At 42.7% G+C, this 12,692-nt stretch overlaps 1 protein-coding gene across 6 annotated transcripts in view; it reads left to right on the top strand.

Annotated features, from left to right (window-relative positions):
- LOC117354345 (sodium channel protein type 5 subunit alpha-like) overlaps positions 1-12,692 on the top strand; it is an 839,094-nt gene that overhangs the window by 355,975 nt on the left and 470,427 nt on the right. For 4 of the 6 annotated variants that reach the window (XM_033931713.1, XM_033931710.1, XM_033931711.1 and 1 more), the window contains one exon: positions 7,877-8,266. In XM_033931713.1, the coding sequence (XP_033787604.1) occupies positions 7,877-8,266 (390 nt within the window). Of the gene's footprint in view, positions 1-6,059; positions 6,216-7,876; positions 8,267-12,692 lie in introns of those variants that run through there. The other 2 variants (XM_033931715.1, XM_033931716.1) reach the window with 2 other exon arrangements.

Genomic DNA, 12,692 nt, shown 5'->3' with positions numbered 1-12,692 from the left:
GTGATAGCATGGCAAACATTGTCTGACAAAGATGGCCGATATAGTTAACAAAGCATGGCAAAACATAACTTGACAAACATGGTGTGGTGAGACAGAGCATGGTGAGCATTGTGAGCTAGATTGTATGTATACAATTGTGTTTCACAGTCAAAAAATATAAGAACAATAGGGAGGTAAGTGGAAGGGATTAATGTGTGAGAATGTGGAGATCAATAAATATACTAAATCCAAACCAAATTGTCTTCAAATAAATATGTGGTTCACTTAGAACGTATAATTCATCTCAAATCTCAAATTTTCAAATTCTCATGCTCTCATACACTCAGAATTGTGTAATCCGGCCTAGGACAAGTCCCAACAGCTGAACCCACCACTCAGTCACTGTGTATGGAAGTACTGTAAATATTTCTTGTATATGTTAAAATTTTAAATCCATGAATAAATGAGCAAATGCAATAAATTAAGAAATGTTGGTGACTTAGCTTAAAGAAGTCTCACAGGTCTTGAAGTGGACCACGTTTTGTGGAACTTTTTCAAGGAACCCACAAGGGAGTAAAAGTAGTGCTTAACTTTCCCACATAAAGGATGATTCTTTAAAGTGCAACGTGCCATTCTAAAAAAACAAATTAGAAAATTGATAAAAAGAATTATTTGAGGGGAATAAATGAAGTAGCGAAAAAAGCATTCATACCACACTTGGGATTTCAGAAAGATAAACTTTAAGGCTACAAAGAGAAGGTAGTTCAGCATAAAGGTTTTCAGCTGCTTCTCGTTGTCTGTGAGAGAGGAAAAGAACTTCCGTGCTTATAACGCTGTAATTCAAGTCACCACGCAACTCTAGGTGACGCACGAATTACGACTGGGCTAAGAATCTTAAATTATTGAATTTTTCATATACTAGATTATTGTTCTCTGAAATATTGCTATCTAAATACTTTAAGGAGGTGCTACTTATAAAAGAAGAAGTGGAAATGTCTCAATTTTAGTATTTTTCTCAAAGATCTCATGCAGTGGATAACAAGGAGGGAACTTTTCACTCCCTGGAAGGGAATAACTTTAATTTACTTGAATTTCTTGAATCATCAACAGATTTAGTAGGACATCAGGCTGCCCAGTGGTACAAATTCATTTCTGGATTTTTAAATAAGAAGCCAAAAAATAGTCTTAGAGACATTTGGAGTATTGAGGTAAAACGGTATATTTCTGTATCTCATTGGCCACGAATTTGGACTTGGAGGTTGAAATGTACAGCGTCAGCATCTATGAAACAAACCTGGTTATTTTTATTGCATAGGATTTTCTGGACCCCAGTTCGTTTAAATAAAATAGATAATTCTAAATCTAATAGATGCTGGCATTGTCATATTAATGTAGGGACTTTGGATCATCTGTTATATTTTAGGTACTAATAAGTCCTTTAATGAGGTATGGGGTCCATTGACTAATTTTATTACATTATAATTATAGTTATGTCTCTCCCTTTTTCGTCAGATTCCTTACACATCCAGGGAGGGTGGGGGATGGAATATATAGTTGGAAGCGATAAATTAATTCCTTATTATATTGAAATCACATATAATATTATTGTTTATAATTATGATAAGAAGGGGATAAAATGATTGATTAATGTAATAATTGTGATGATAACAATGTATTTTCATACAGTTTTTCTGATTTGTTCAATTGTATACATTATCAAAGTTTGAAATGTCAATTAAGATTTAAAAAAAAAAAAAAAACCAAAACCCAAAACAAAACAGATAATATTGCTACTAGGGCTACTCTCCTTGTTACATTCACTGCAGAGGCTAATAAAACTATGGTATTGAAATCATATTTTAAGAAAAAAGTACATTTCTTTTGTGGTCAAAGAACATAACATAAGAACATAAGCAATGCCTCCACTGGGTCAGACCCGAGGTCCATCATGCCCAGCAGTCCGCCCACGCGGTGGCCCAACAGGTCCAGGACCTGCGCAGTAGCTCCCTATCTATACCCCTCTATCCCTTTTTCCAGCAGGAAATTGTCCAATCCTTTCTTGAACTCCAGTACCGTACTCTGTCCTATTATGTCCTCTGGAAGTGCATTCCAGGTGTCCACCACACGCTGGGTAAAGAAAAACTTCCTAGCATTTGTTTTGAATCTGTCCCCTTCCAATTTTTCCGAGTGCCCTCTTGTTCTTATATGTTTTGAGAATCCAAATGGTTCTCGATGTGGCCCATGCTACACAGGAAAAGAGAAAGTTTTTTTCAACAATTAAAATGAAAAGTTTTGGCAATAGGGGGTTCCTTTTTTTTTAGGGGTCCTTTTACTAAGGCGCGCTAGCCACTTTAGCATGCGCTAAATATTAACGTGCGCTAAATGCTAACGTGTGCAAACGCATCCATTATATCTTATGGATGCGTTAGCGCACGTTAGCTTTTAGCGCGCGCTAAATCGGCCACCGCACCTTAGTAAAAGGACTAATTAGTCTCCTAGTAAGGGAAACAATATATTTTCTTTGACCCACTTCAGTTAGAAAATTTTTTGATGAATAAAGTTCTTAATTAATTAAAATTTCTTAATTAATTAAAATAAAGTTCTTAATTAAGTTCTTAATTAATTTTAGTTAGATTTTAGGGCCCATTTTGTGAATTAAGACTAGCCAAAAAGTGGATTTAAACATAGTAACATTGTACCATTGTAAATGACAGCAGATAAAGACCTGAATAGTCCATCCAGTCTGCCCAACAGTCACATGCATTATAAATTCATGATCAAATTGTCTTTTCTTCTTTGATAATTCTGGGATATAGACCATAGAAGTCTGCCCGGTACTGTTCTTGGCTTCCAAGTATTGGAATTGTTCTGAAAGCTCACGCCAGCCAATCCATACCATCTTGTAATTTGCAGGATGCAGACAATAAAAGTCTGCCCAGCACTCACTATTCCTTATAAGACAGTGGTCTCAAACTCGTGGCCCGGGGACCACATGCAGTCCACCAGGTACTATTTTGAGGACCTCGGTATGTTACCATTGTTCTGGAACATTGCCCGCCTCACACAAGCGCTTTCTTGCATCTGTACACGATTGTGAGGTGGAATGGAGAGGACAATTGGTGGCCGGTGCTGGAGAAGGTGAGAACTGAAGGCGATTGCGGACGCTACCACCGGACATTTAAGGCACAAGTTTTCCAGGCACAAGTCGGATATTGATTCTCCCCTCTACAAAACAGCCTAGAGGACTACACCAAAATCATGTCTCTTGCAGTTGATACTTTAGATTAGAATCTAAATCACAATTTTGCATGAGGTAAAACTCTTTATAGTTTATAAATCTTTCCTTAATTGCTTCTGATAATTTCAGCTATACACAGCTGAAAGCAGTGCAACATGCAGAAAGTGAAAAACTATCTAAGCTTCACTTTCTGCATGTTGCACTGCTTTCAGCTGTGTATAGCTGAATTTATCAGAAGCAATTAAGGAAAGATTTATAAACTATAATGAGTTTTACCTCATGCAAAGCTGCCATTTCTTTAATGACATTAACTAATTTTCCTGTGCGCTCCAAGTACCTACAAATCCAAAAGGTGGCAATGCAAAGGGTTTGAATTTGAGACCGCTGCTCTAAGGTGAGTTGATGTCCTCCAACTGTATTGCTGGAGGGGGTGCTTCAATATTGCGTTTTTGATTGATAGAGAAAAGCAGATTCCCTGGTTCTGGAGAACTTGCCTGTATCTCACTTTTGAAAATGTGATAATGAAACAGCACCAGTCACTGGTAAGACTGAAGGTGGAGCACTGTTGCTCAGCTTAGAGGGAACAAAGCCAGCATTGTCCTCATGTTCCAAATGACTGGAGTTTTCATCGAAGCTTTGCATTAATCCATATATTTCCTTTATACATATTATTTTGGTACAAATAACCCACATCTGGAGACAAAATTAAATACCCTCAGCAATTTTAAAGTTATTGTTCATTCTTTTTGATTATGATTATTATTTTTTTTTTGGAGGTGCATTTCTTTATTATGTTCCTAAAATGTAATGTACTGAAAAATATCAAAAATAATTCACTTTGGGTTTTATGCCAGTCAGCTGAAAGCACTCATATGGTTTGCAAATGTTAGTTTTGGCCAGGACTTTACCCAAGAGATTAAAGGGGCCCTATTATTAGCGCATGATTACCGCAGGTTAAAAAGTACTAATTCAGGGTGCACTCAGGCATCCTGCGGTAGCTGTAGATTTGGCATACTTCTCGCTACATTGCAGCACACTCACCGATTAGCATGGGAGCCCTTACTGCTTAGAAAATAGGTGTCTGCAAACGGGGTCATTAATAGGCAAAATGTAAAATGGGATCATTTTACTAGAGCACTAAAACTGTCCTTAGCATGCAGGAAAGACCTGCGCTGGGAACATCAGTGGCCATTTTTTAATATAAGGTTCCTAAGGGAATTATGCTCCTTAATTCCATATCATTTATCTTCACCTCCAAAATGAAACCAAGTTAAAATTGCCATGTCACTATTTAATTGGTGGCAATTACATGTATAGGTTTGTTAAATGGGACAGCTACATGTAGAAGCTACATCTTAGATGCGGTGAAATAGCCACTTCCGCCTATAAATGCCAGCCCTTCCAACAAGTAAGCCGCCAGGTCTATGCTGTTAATTTTTTTTTCAATGTGTTTATGGCTCGTAAAATGGGAGCTCCTGCTGCACGTGCTGACAAATACACATGCACGTCTGCAAGTATTTTGGAAAAGGTTTTGCAATGACAGATCCTTTTCTAAAACCCCAACAGAATGTCTGAATTCTAATCTCTCGTAGGCATCTATGTGCCTTTATAAAACAGGCTTGTACAAGGGCCAACAGTGGTGCACCAATGTTCTTGCACAAACATTGACCTGCTTTCAGGCAGGTGCATATGGGGCAGTGGTGTAGCTATAGGTGGGCCTGGGTGGGCCCAGGCCCACCCAGGACAATTCAGCATTGGCTGCCTTCTCCCCTCTATCTTACACCTGGACCTGGCATTTGCCTTCACTCACTAGCCCACAACCTGGCAACTCCCCCCTCTCTCTTAACCTCCCCTCCTCCTGAACCTCATCACCTTTGCAGGCAGGAGCAGCGACACAAATTCACTTCCTGCACTGACCCCACATACTTCCCTCTGCCATGCCCCACTCTCGCTGATGTGACTTCTGTTTTCTCTCGCAGCAGAGGGAAGCCTCCAGGGTCAGTGAAGTAGCGAATGCATGTCATCATCACTGCCGCCCAAGACCTGAGGTACACTGTGGGGGCAGTTTCTAGGCCATGGGTGGGGGAGGATTGATTTAGATCCAGGGACAGAAGGAAAAGGGGGCAAGATGCAGGATAAATTATGTGGTGGGGGAAAGGTAGTTTGGGAAGGCCTACCCAACATAACTGTGGGCCCACCTATTATAAGAAGTCTGGCTCTGCTACTGATGGGGGGAGGGGGAGTTGAAATTCTCTAACGAACAGCCAAGTTGTAGGTGAGAAGAAGGTATGTAAATGGCAGTATTTTAGTCATTTATGCGCATAACTTGGTACATATGCAAATAGGGAAAAGGTATACAGCATGCTTTGATTGCATATACTTTGCCAATGGGCATGTACATGGGCAGAATTTGATTGAGGACACATAGCAGGGTTACCATATTTCTTAAGTCAAAAAAGGACATATAACCCCGCCCTACCCATGATGTCACCCTGGCCCCACCCACGGTGCTCTGTCTCACCCCTGCCTCCCACTAGTCTCACCTCTACCCTGCCCCACCCCACAATGAAGCCTCTCTTTATCTCTCTCCAGCCCCCCCCCCCCCCCAGCAAAGTTTCCCTTGTCCCCAAGTACTGCAGTTTCCAACTTCAGGCAGCCGGCAGCATTAGCAACATGATCCTGCTGCCATCAGCCTGCCCTGGACGCCTTCGCTGTGCAGCATCCTGACTACGCCGGAACGGAAGTCACTACAGAGCAAAGGCTTCCAGGCAGGCCGACGACAGCAGGATCATGTCGCTAATGCTGCTGGTTGCCCGAAATTTGAAATTGCAGTGCTGGAAGAGATACGTGGAGACAGGCTGATGGGAAAGCTGTATTTATTTCCGGGGTAGGGGCTGGACTGGAGAGAGGAAGTCTAGAACCTGAACACACTTCCTTCAGTCAGGGAAACCATCCGGACACCTAGACAGTCCCCTAAAAAGAGGACATATCCGAGTAAGTAAGTAGGAAAGAAAAGAAAGTAATGGCGAGCATACATACTTTTGCAGTATCTTGTTTTTAAATAACTTATGTTCTTTGGTATGAATGAGAAGTTCTGTCCCGTTTTATTAATGGCATTCTATTTCCATTTTATATATTGTTTTTTATTTTACACCGCTTTGAATTGTGCTGCAACTAAGGTGGTATATCAAGTTTAATAAATGATAAATCTGGACTTCTGGTAACTCTAACACATAGCATTCTATAATTTCCCCATGTTCATGAATACATCTAGCTATGCTCATTTACACCAGCTACAGTGCTGCTGTAATTAATCACACCTACAGGTATGCATGCTTTTTGCCATTTATATTAGTAAAGAAAAGTAAATGGCAACTTTTCTTTAGAGAATAGGCTCAAAATAGACACTATAACCAGTGCCAATAGGGTGACGGGATAATCGCGCACCAGACACCAGCGCGCTGACAATTCAGCGCAAGAAAGAAGCGTGCCACCGAAAGCCGCCAAAAGACATATTTATAAAGAGCTCCAACGGGGGGGGGGGGAACCCCCCCACTTTAATGCATAGTGTTCGCTCTGCTGTTGGGGGTGGGGTGGAGGGAGCAACCCCTCACATTGTAGAGAAAACGGAACTTTTCCTGAAAAAAATCAGAAAAAGTTCTGTTTTCTCTACAATGTGGGGTTTTGCACCCCACATAACCTCCCCCAATGGCAGCGTGAACACTATGCATTAAAGTCGGGGGTTCCCCCCACACACCCCCATCGGCGCTCTTTAAAAATAAGTTTTTCGGCGGCACGCTTTTTTCTTACGCTGAATTGTCAGCGCTGGATTGTCGGCACACTGGTGTCTTGCATGCCACTGACTATGAACCGCCAATAGAAAGTATCTTGTCAATTACCCTACATTGTATGAGTGCACTCATATATGTCTCCATCCCCATGGATAACCGCAGGAAACCATCCCATGTCATTCATTAGTGTCTATCTCAACCTCATTCCTTCTACACCAGCATTCTTCAATGAAAAGGCTTGAGGGTCAGTTGGTTGTTCCCATTCATACTCTGATTCTTATTGAGCCAAGTATAGGGCAGTTAAGCCATTGTAACATCATTGATGAGTTTGGCTCTTAGGCATTGGTGGAATGAAGCATTATGACATCACAATAGCAGCTCTGGATATCAGAGACTGTCATTCTTTAGTGTCTATCTCAACCTCAGTCCTTCTACACCAGCATTCTTCAATGAAAAGGCCTGAGGGTCAGTGGTTGTGTCCTTTCATACTCTGATTCTTCCCTCTCTCCTTAAAGAATGACATGGGGATGGTTTCCAGCGGTTATCCATGGGGACGGAGATGGTGACAAATTCTGTCATCGTATCATTCTCTGAATTTTGTACCTCAATCCCCGATCTTCCCAAATTACACCCCTAGTAATGTCTGCAACTGGTGCAAGAACAATTATACACCGTCTTGTTGATGTGCATAAAACATGTTGTATGTGTTGGAAAATGCTTTAAAAGATTTCCCCTCAAATGCATTGATATTCCTCTGTGGGCAAGTATATTGCATACATATCCAATAACAATTATTATTATTCATTATAGTAATAATAGACCATTACTTTAGCTTTTTCTTGGTTTTTTTTTTTTTTTTAATTTCCAGTCACTTCTTGGTGTCAACTATGGTCCCAATTCCAGTTTTCCAAAGCGAAGAATCAGCCATGGAAGCATATTCAGTTTTCGAATTCGTGGAAGAGACATTGGCTCTGAGACTGATTTTGCAGACGATGAGATCAGCAATGCAGGGGAAAGTGAAAGCCATCGAGGGTCCCTGCTGTTTCCTCGGATGGGACGACGTCACAGCATACAAAGTCAAACAAGCCATTTCTCTCACCCTGCTACTCCAAACTTTACTCAGAATGGCAAGAGGAATAGCTCAGTGGACTGCAATGGAGTTGTTTCACTCGTCGGCGGGCTTGGGATACACTCAAACCCAGCTTCTCCTCCAGGGTTAATGCTGCCATCTGTTATGGAAAAATCCATGAAGGATCACGTAAGTGTATATTTATACCAAATGCATATGTAATCTGTTTCCAAAAGAGAACTGTTTCTGTCTAAGAATCAAAGAATATTTCAGTCAGCGGTATAGTAAGTGGGGGGGGGGGGGATCCACCCCAGGCGCTGTCTTGCAAAGGGCGCATCACCCCTCCTCTTCTCCGCCCCCCCCGCTCCTCTTCTTGTTGCATGTGCATGCCCCTTGCCTTCCTTTTTTTACTTCTCCGATGTGAGGTTGCTGCCCACGTCGGCATCGGAGCTCCCTCTGATGTCTCTTCTGGGACCTGTGCCTACGAAGTGACGTCAAAGGGCGAGCCGACACCGACGTGGGCATGTTGCTCATGCCAGAGAAATTAAAAAGGTATGGGGAAAGAGAAGGGGGCGCATGTGCAGCCGGGGGGGGGGTAGAAAAGAGGGGGGGTAGGGGTGTAACCGCCCCGGGCGCCGCTCCCCCTTACACCACCACTGATTTCAGTGGATAATGATCACTCAGTGCCCAGTCTGACCATTAATGTTACTTAGGCCCGGATTCTAGTAACAGTACCCTGAAGTCAGGCAGCAGTAGGCACCTATATTGAAGGCGCCATTCACGCACCTACGGCAATTACACGCCTAAGGATGCCTGAGGCCAGCATGGGCGTGGTTTATGCCGGAAGTGGCCTTAGGCGTCCTTAGGCCACTTCCGGCATAAACCACGCCCATGCTGGCCTCAGGCATCCTTAGGCGTGTAATTGCCGTAGGTGCGTGAATGGCGCCTTCAATATAGGTGCCTACTGCCGCCTGACTTCAGGGTACTGTTACTAGAATCCGGGCCTAAGTAACATTAATGGTCAGACTGGGCACTGAGTGATCATTATCCACTGAAATCAGTGGTAGTGTAAGGGGGAGCGGCGCCCGGGGCGGTTACACCCCTACCCTCCCTCTTTTCTACACCCCCCCCCGGCTGCACATGCGCCCCCTTCTCTTTCCCCATACCTTTTTAATTTCTCTGGCATGAGCAACATGCCCACGTCGGTGTCGGCTCGCCCTTTGACGCTTCTGTAGGCACAAGTCAAGTGCCTTAAATGTAGGCCTGTAAAATGCTGGCCTACATTTAATGCACCTATACTTCATGCATTCCCTTTCCCCTATAGTTTTCTATAATAAATTTTATTTCTTTCCATTATCCTCCTATGTAGTATATTATTTTGTGTGTTTTGTTGTTTTTATTTAAAAAAAAAAAAGATATTTTTAATTATTTGCACCCGTATTTTATATAAGCCGCTTGGCTGTTCCACGATTCGCCGGATATCAAGAATGAATAAACTTGAAAAAACGTTGCGATTCTATAAATGGAGCCGATGTGCGCTTGACATGCGACTGGCCGCTGTTTTTAGGCGGCCACTGATACTGGCGCCGTTCTTGTAGACCCCGAGTCACGGTGCGGCAGAAACGATATCACCCCTTTTTTTTCCCAGTTGCATGTTTTGTGCTGCTCGATTCAGAATAAGTTCTACCGCTACTACTAATCATTTCTGTAGCGCTGCTAGATGTACGCAGAGCTGCACGTCAAAACGTTAAGGAGAGAGTCCCTTCTCAGTTGATCTTGCAACCCAATCAAACAGACAAATGGGACAAGTAAGGGGGATCAGAGAGTTTCACAGGCATGGGTGCTGTACAAGCGAATGCGCGTTAGGAGTTAAAAGCAACACGTAATTTCTGAATTGATTATTGAGAGAATCAGCACCCCCCCCCCACAAAGGGCGTATTCCCCGAGGACAAGCAGGATAAGCAACAGCTGCACAAGCGGGTGATATCACAGCTGACGCCGCCGAGAAGGGTGTCACTTTGGACAAGGTCAGGGAGGTGTTTGATGAGTTATCAACCAATGATTTTATTGTATAAATGGAACATCTGAAGGTCACAGGATAACATTGAATGTGAGACGTACAAGAATTACTTGTAAGCTGATTTGGTTTGTTGTGTCTTTGGCTAACTTTGTTTTGCCAGCGTCTTCCTTTGCTTTTCTGTAAAGGGCTATTTCAAGAAATGCACTCCCTTGAGGTATGTAATCAAAATCCCTGCTATCAAAGTTTCAAGGACATCTACGCACATTGCCATTGCTCTATAAGGTTCTCATGCCTTGATTGTCTTTGCTTTTACAGTAGGCTGTATGGGGTGATTAGTTTCCCCTGGAAGGGCTTTGAGGATGTGAAAAGCAGGGGTCAGAAATAACATTTTGTCAAGTCTCAATTACAGTATGTCTTTCTGCCTTGCAACACATTCTCCATCAATGTGGATTTATATTCTGTCTTTTCATTTAAGTTTCCAGGTGGATTCTAAATCAAAGGGCTTGATAGTCAAAAACATTTAACCAGGCAGGAGAGGCTCCTGCCAGGTTAAATCACGATGAGTGGACCAGCCGCCGATATTCAGCAGCAATTAACTAAGCAGGTCCACAGAATATCGGAGCAGAGCACCCAGAACTTATGCAGGCACCTGCTGTAAAAAGTGCACAAAAGGCTATCCTATTTTTGACAACCTATCTATGTGGGTGCCAGCACTGAATCTTGTCTGGCACCCTCATAATCTTTGGGCCACAACTGCTGGGTTGTCAACCCGATTCCGTTTCCCCACCCCAGTGTCCCCAATCCCCCCCACCCAACTGCCAAATCTCCCACAATCCAATTAAACGCTAACCCCTAATGACAGTACTGCATGACTTCCTCTAGAGGTCAGTGGGTACTATTTTGCACCTGAAGCCAGACAAAGCAGGAGCAGATGGGGACCAACAGGGATGGCCCCATGACAGATCTGGGGGACTTTGAGAGGGGTTGGGTTGGGGAGGAACACTGGGGGGAGAGGTTGTCAGTTGGAATGCTCAGGTAAAGGGGATTAAAATGGGGGTGAGGATAGTTGGAAGCATTTGGAGCTAGGAGGCGAAAGATCAGAAAAGGGAGTGAGGATTAGAAGATCTCACCAATATTCAGCCTGGATCCACTTAGGTGCTAGCAGCTAGTGTATGCTTGGTCATTTCAATGCCAGTACCCAAACCAATCCAATCTTCAGTTTTATATACTGATTCAACCCTTGGAAAGGGTTCAACTCGGTTAACAAAATTTTCATCAATCGAGTAAAGAATGAAAGATAATCTAAGAACATGAGAACATAAGAAGTGCCTCTGCTGGGTCTGACCAGAGGTCCATCGTGCCCAACAGTCCGCTCACGCGGCGACCCAACAGGTCCAGGACATGTGTAGTAGTCCTCTATCTATATCCCTCTATCCCCTTTTCCTTCAGAAAATTGTCCAATCCCTTCTTAAACTCTAATACCGTACTCTGTCCTATCACGCCCTCTGGGAGCGAATTCCAGGTGTCCACCACTCGTTGGGTGAAGAAAAACTTCCTAGCATTGGTTTTGAATCTGTCCCCTTTCAACTTTTCCAAATGCCCTCTCGTTCTTGTAGTTTTCAAAAGTTTGAAGAATCTGTCCCTCTCTACTTTCTCTATGCCCTTCATGATCTTGTAAGTCTCTATCATGTCCCCTCTAATTCTCCTCTTCTCCAGGGAAAAGAGCCCCAGTTTCTCCAGTCTCTCAGTGTATGAAAGGTTTTTCATACCTTTTATCAAATGCGCCGCTCTCCTCTGAACCCTCTCGAGTATCGCCATATCCTTCTTAAGGTACGGCGACCAATATTGGACGCAGTACTCCAGATGCGGACGCACCATCGTCCGATACAATGGCAGGATAACTTCTTTTGTTCTGGTTGTAATACCATTCTTGATTATACCTAGCATTCTATTCGCTCTCTTAGCGGCCGCTGTGCACTGTGCTTTCGGCTTCATTGTTTTGTCCACAATTACCCCCAAGTCCCTTTCTTGGGTACTCTCACTCAATAACATCCCTCCCATCGTATAGCTGTACCTCGGGTTTCTGCTTCCTACATGCAATACTTTACATTTCTCTACAATGAACTTCATCTGCCATCTTGTCGCCCACTCCCCTAGTTTGTTCAGGTCCCTTTGCAGTTCCTCGCAGTCCTCTTTAGTCCGAGCACTACTAAATCTCCACTCTGACCATTAGTTTGAAACTGATGAATCTGTTAAAGATTTCTAAAATAAATGAGTTTTTAACGTTTTCCAAAAGATTGGTAATTGAGAAAGTAATCTAACCTCAGACAGAAGCTCATTCCAAATTTTTGCAAATGAGAAGACAAAAGATAGACAAAAATTGGATATAGTTTTGATTCTCTTTTCAGAATATCTGTGTCTAATTTAGCTTGCAGAAGTCAGCACTTAAAAATATGAATAATGCCAGCTGCATAATGACTGGAAAACTAAACAAACTCTGGAATTTGTTGTCAGAAAATGTGATGAAAGCCATTAGCTTAGCAGGGTTAAAAAATGTTTGGATATTTTCCTAAAACAAAAGTTCATAAGTCATTA

This window comes from Geotrypetes seraphini, chromosome 2 (genome assembly GCF_902459505.1).
Source record: "Geotrypetes seraphini chromosome 2, aGeoSer1.1, whole genome shotgun sequence".
NCBI classification, from domain to species: domain Eukaryota; kingdom Metazoa; phylum Chordata; class Amphibia; order Gymnophiona; family Dermophiidae; genus Geotrypetes; species Geotrypetes seraphini.
Note: the sequence above shows the minus strand (reverse complement) of the source record. Positions and strands in the feature narration are given on the sequence as shown.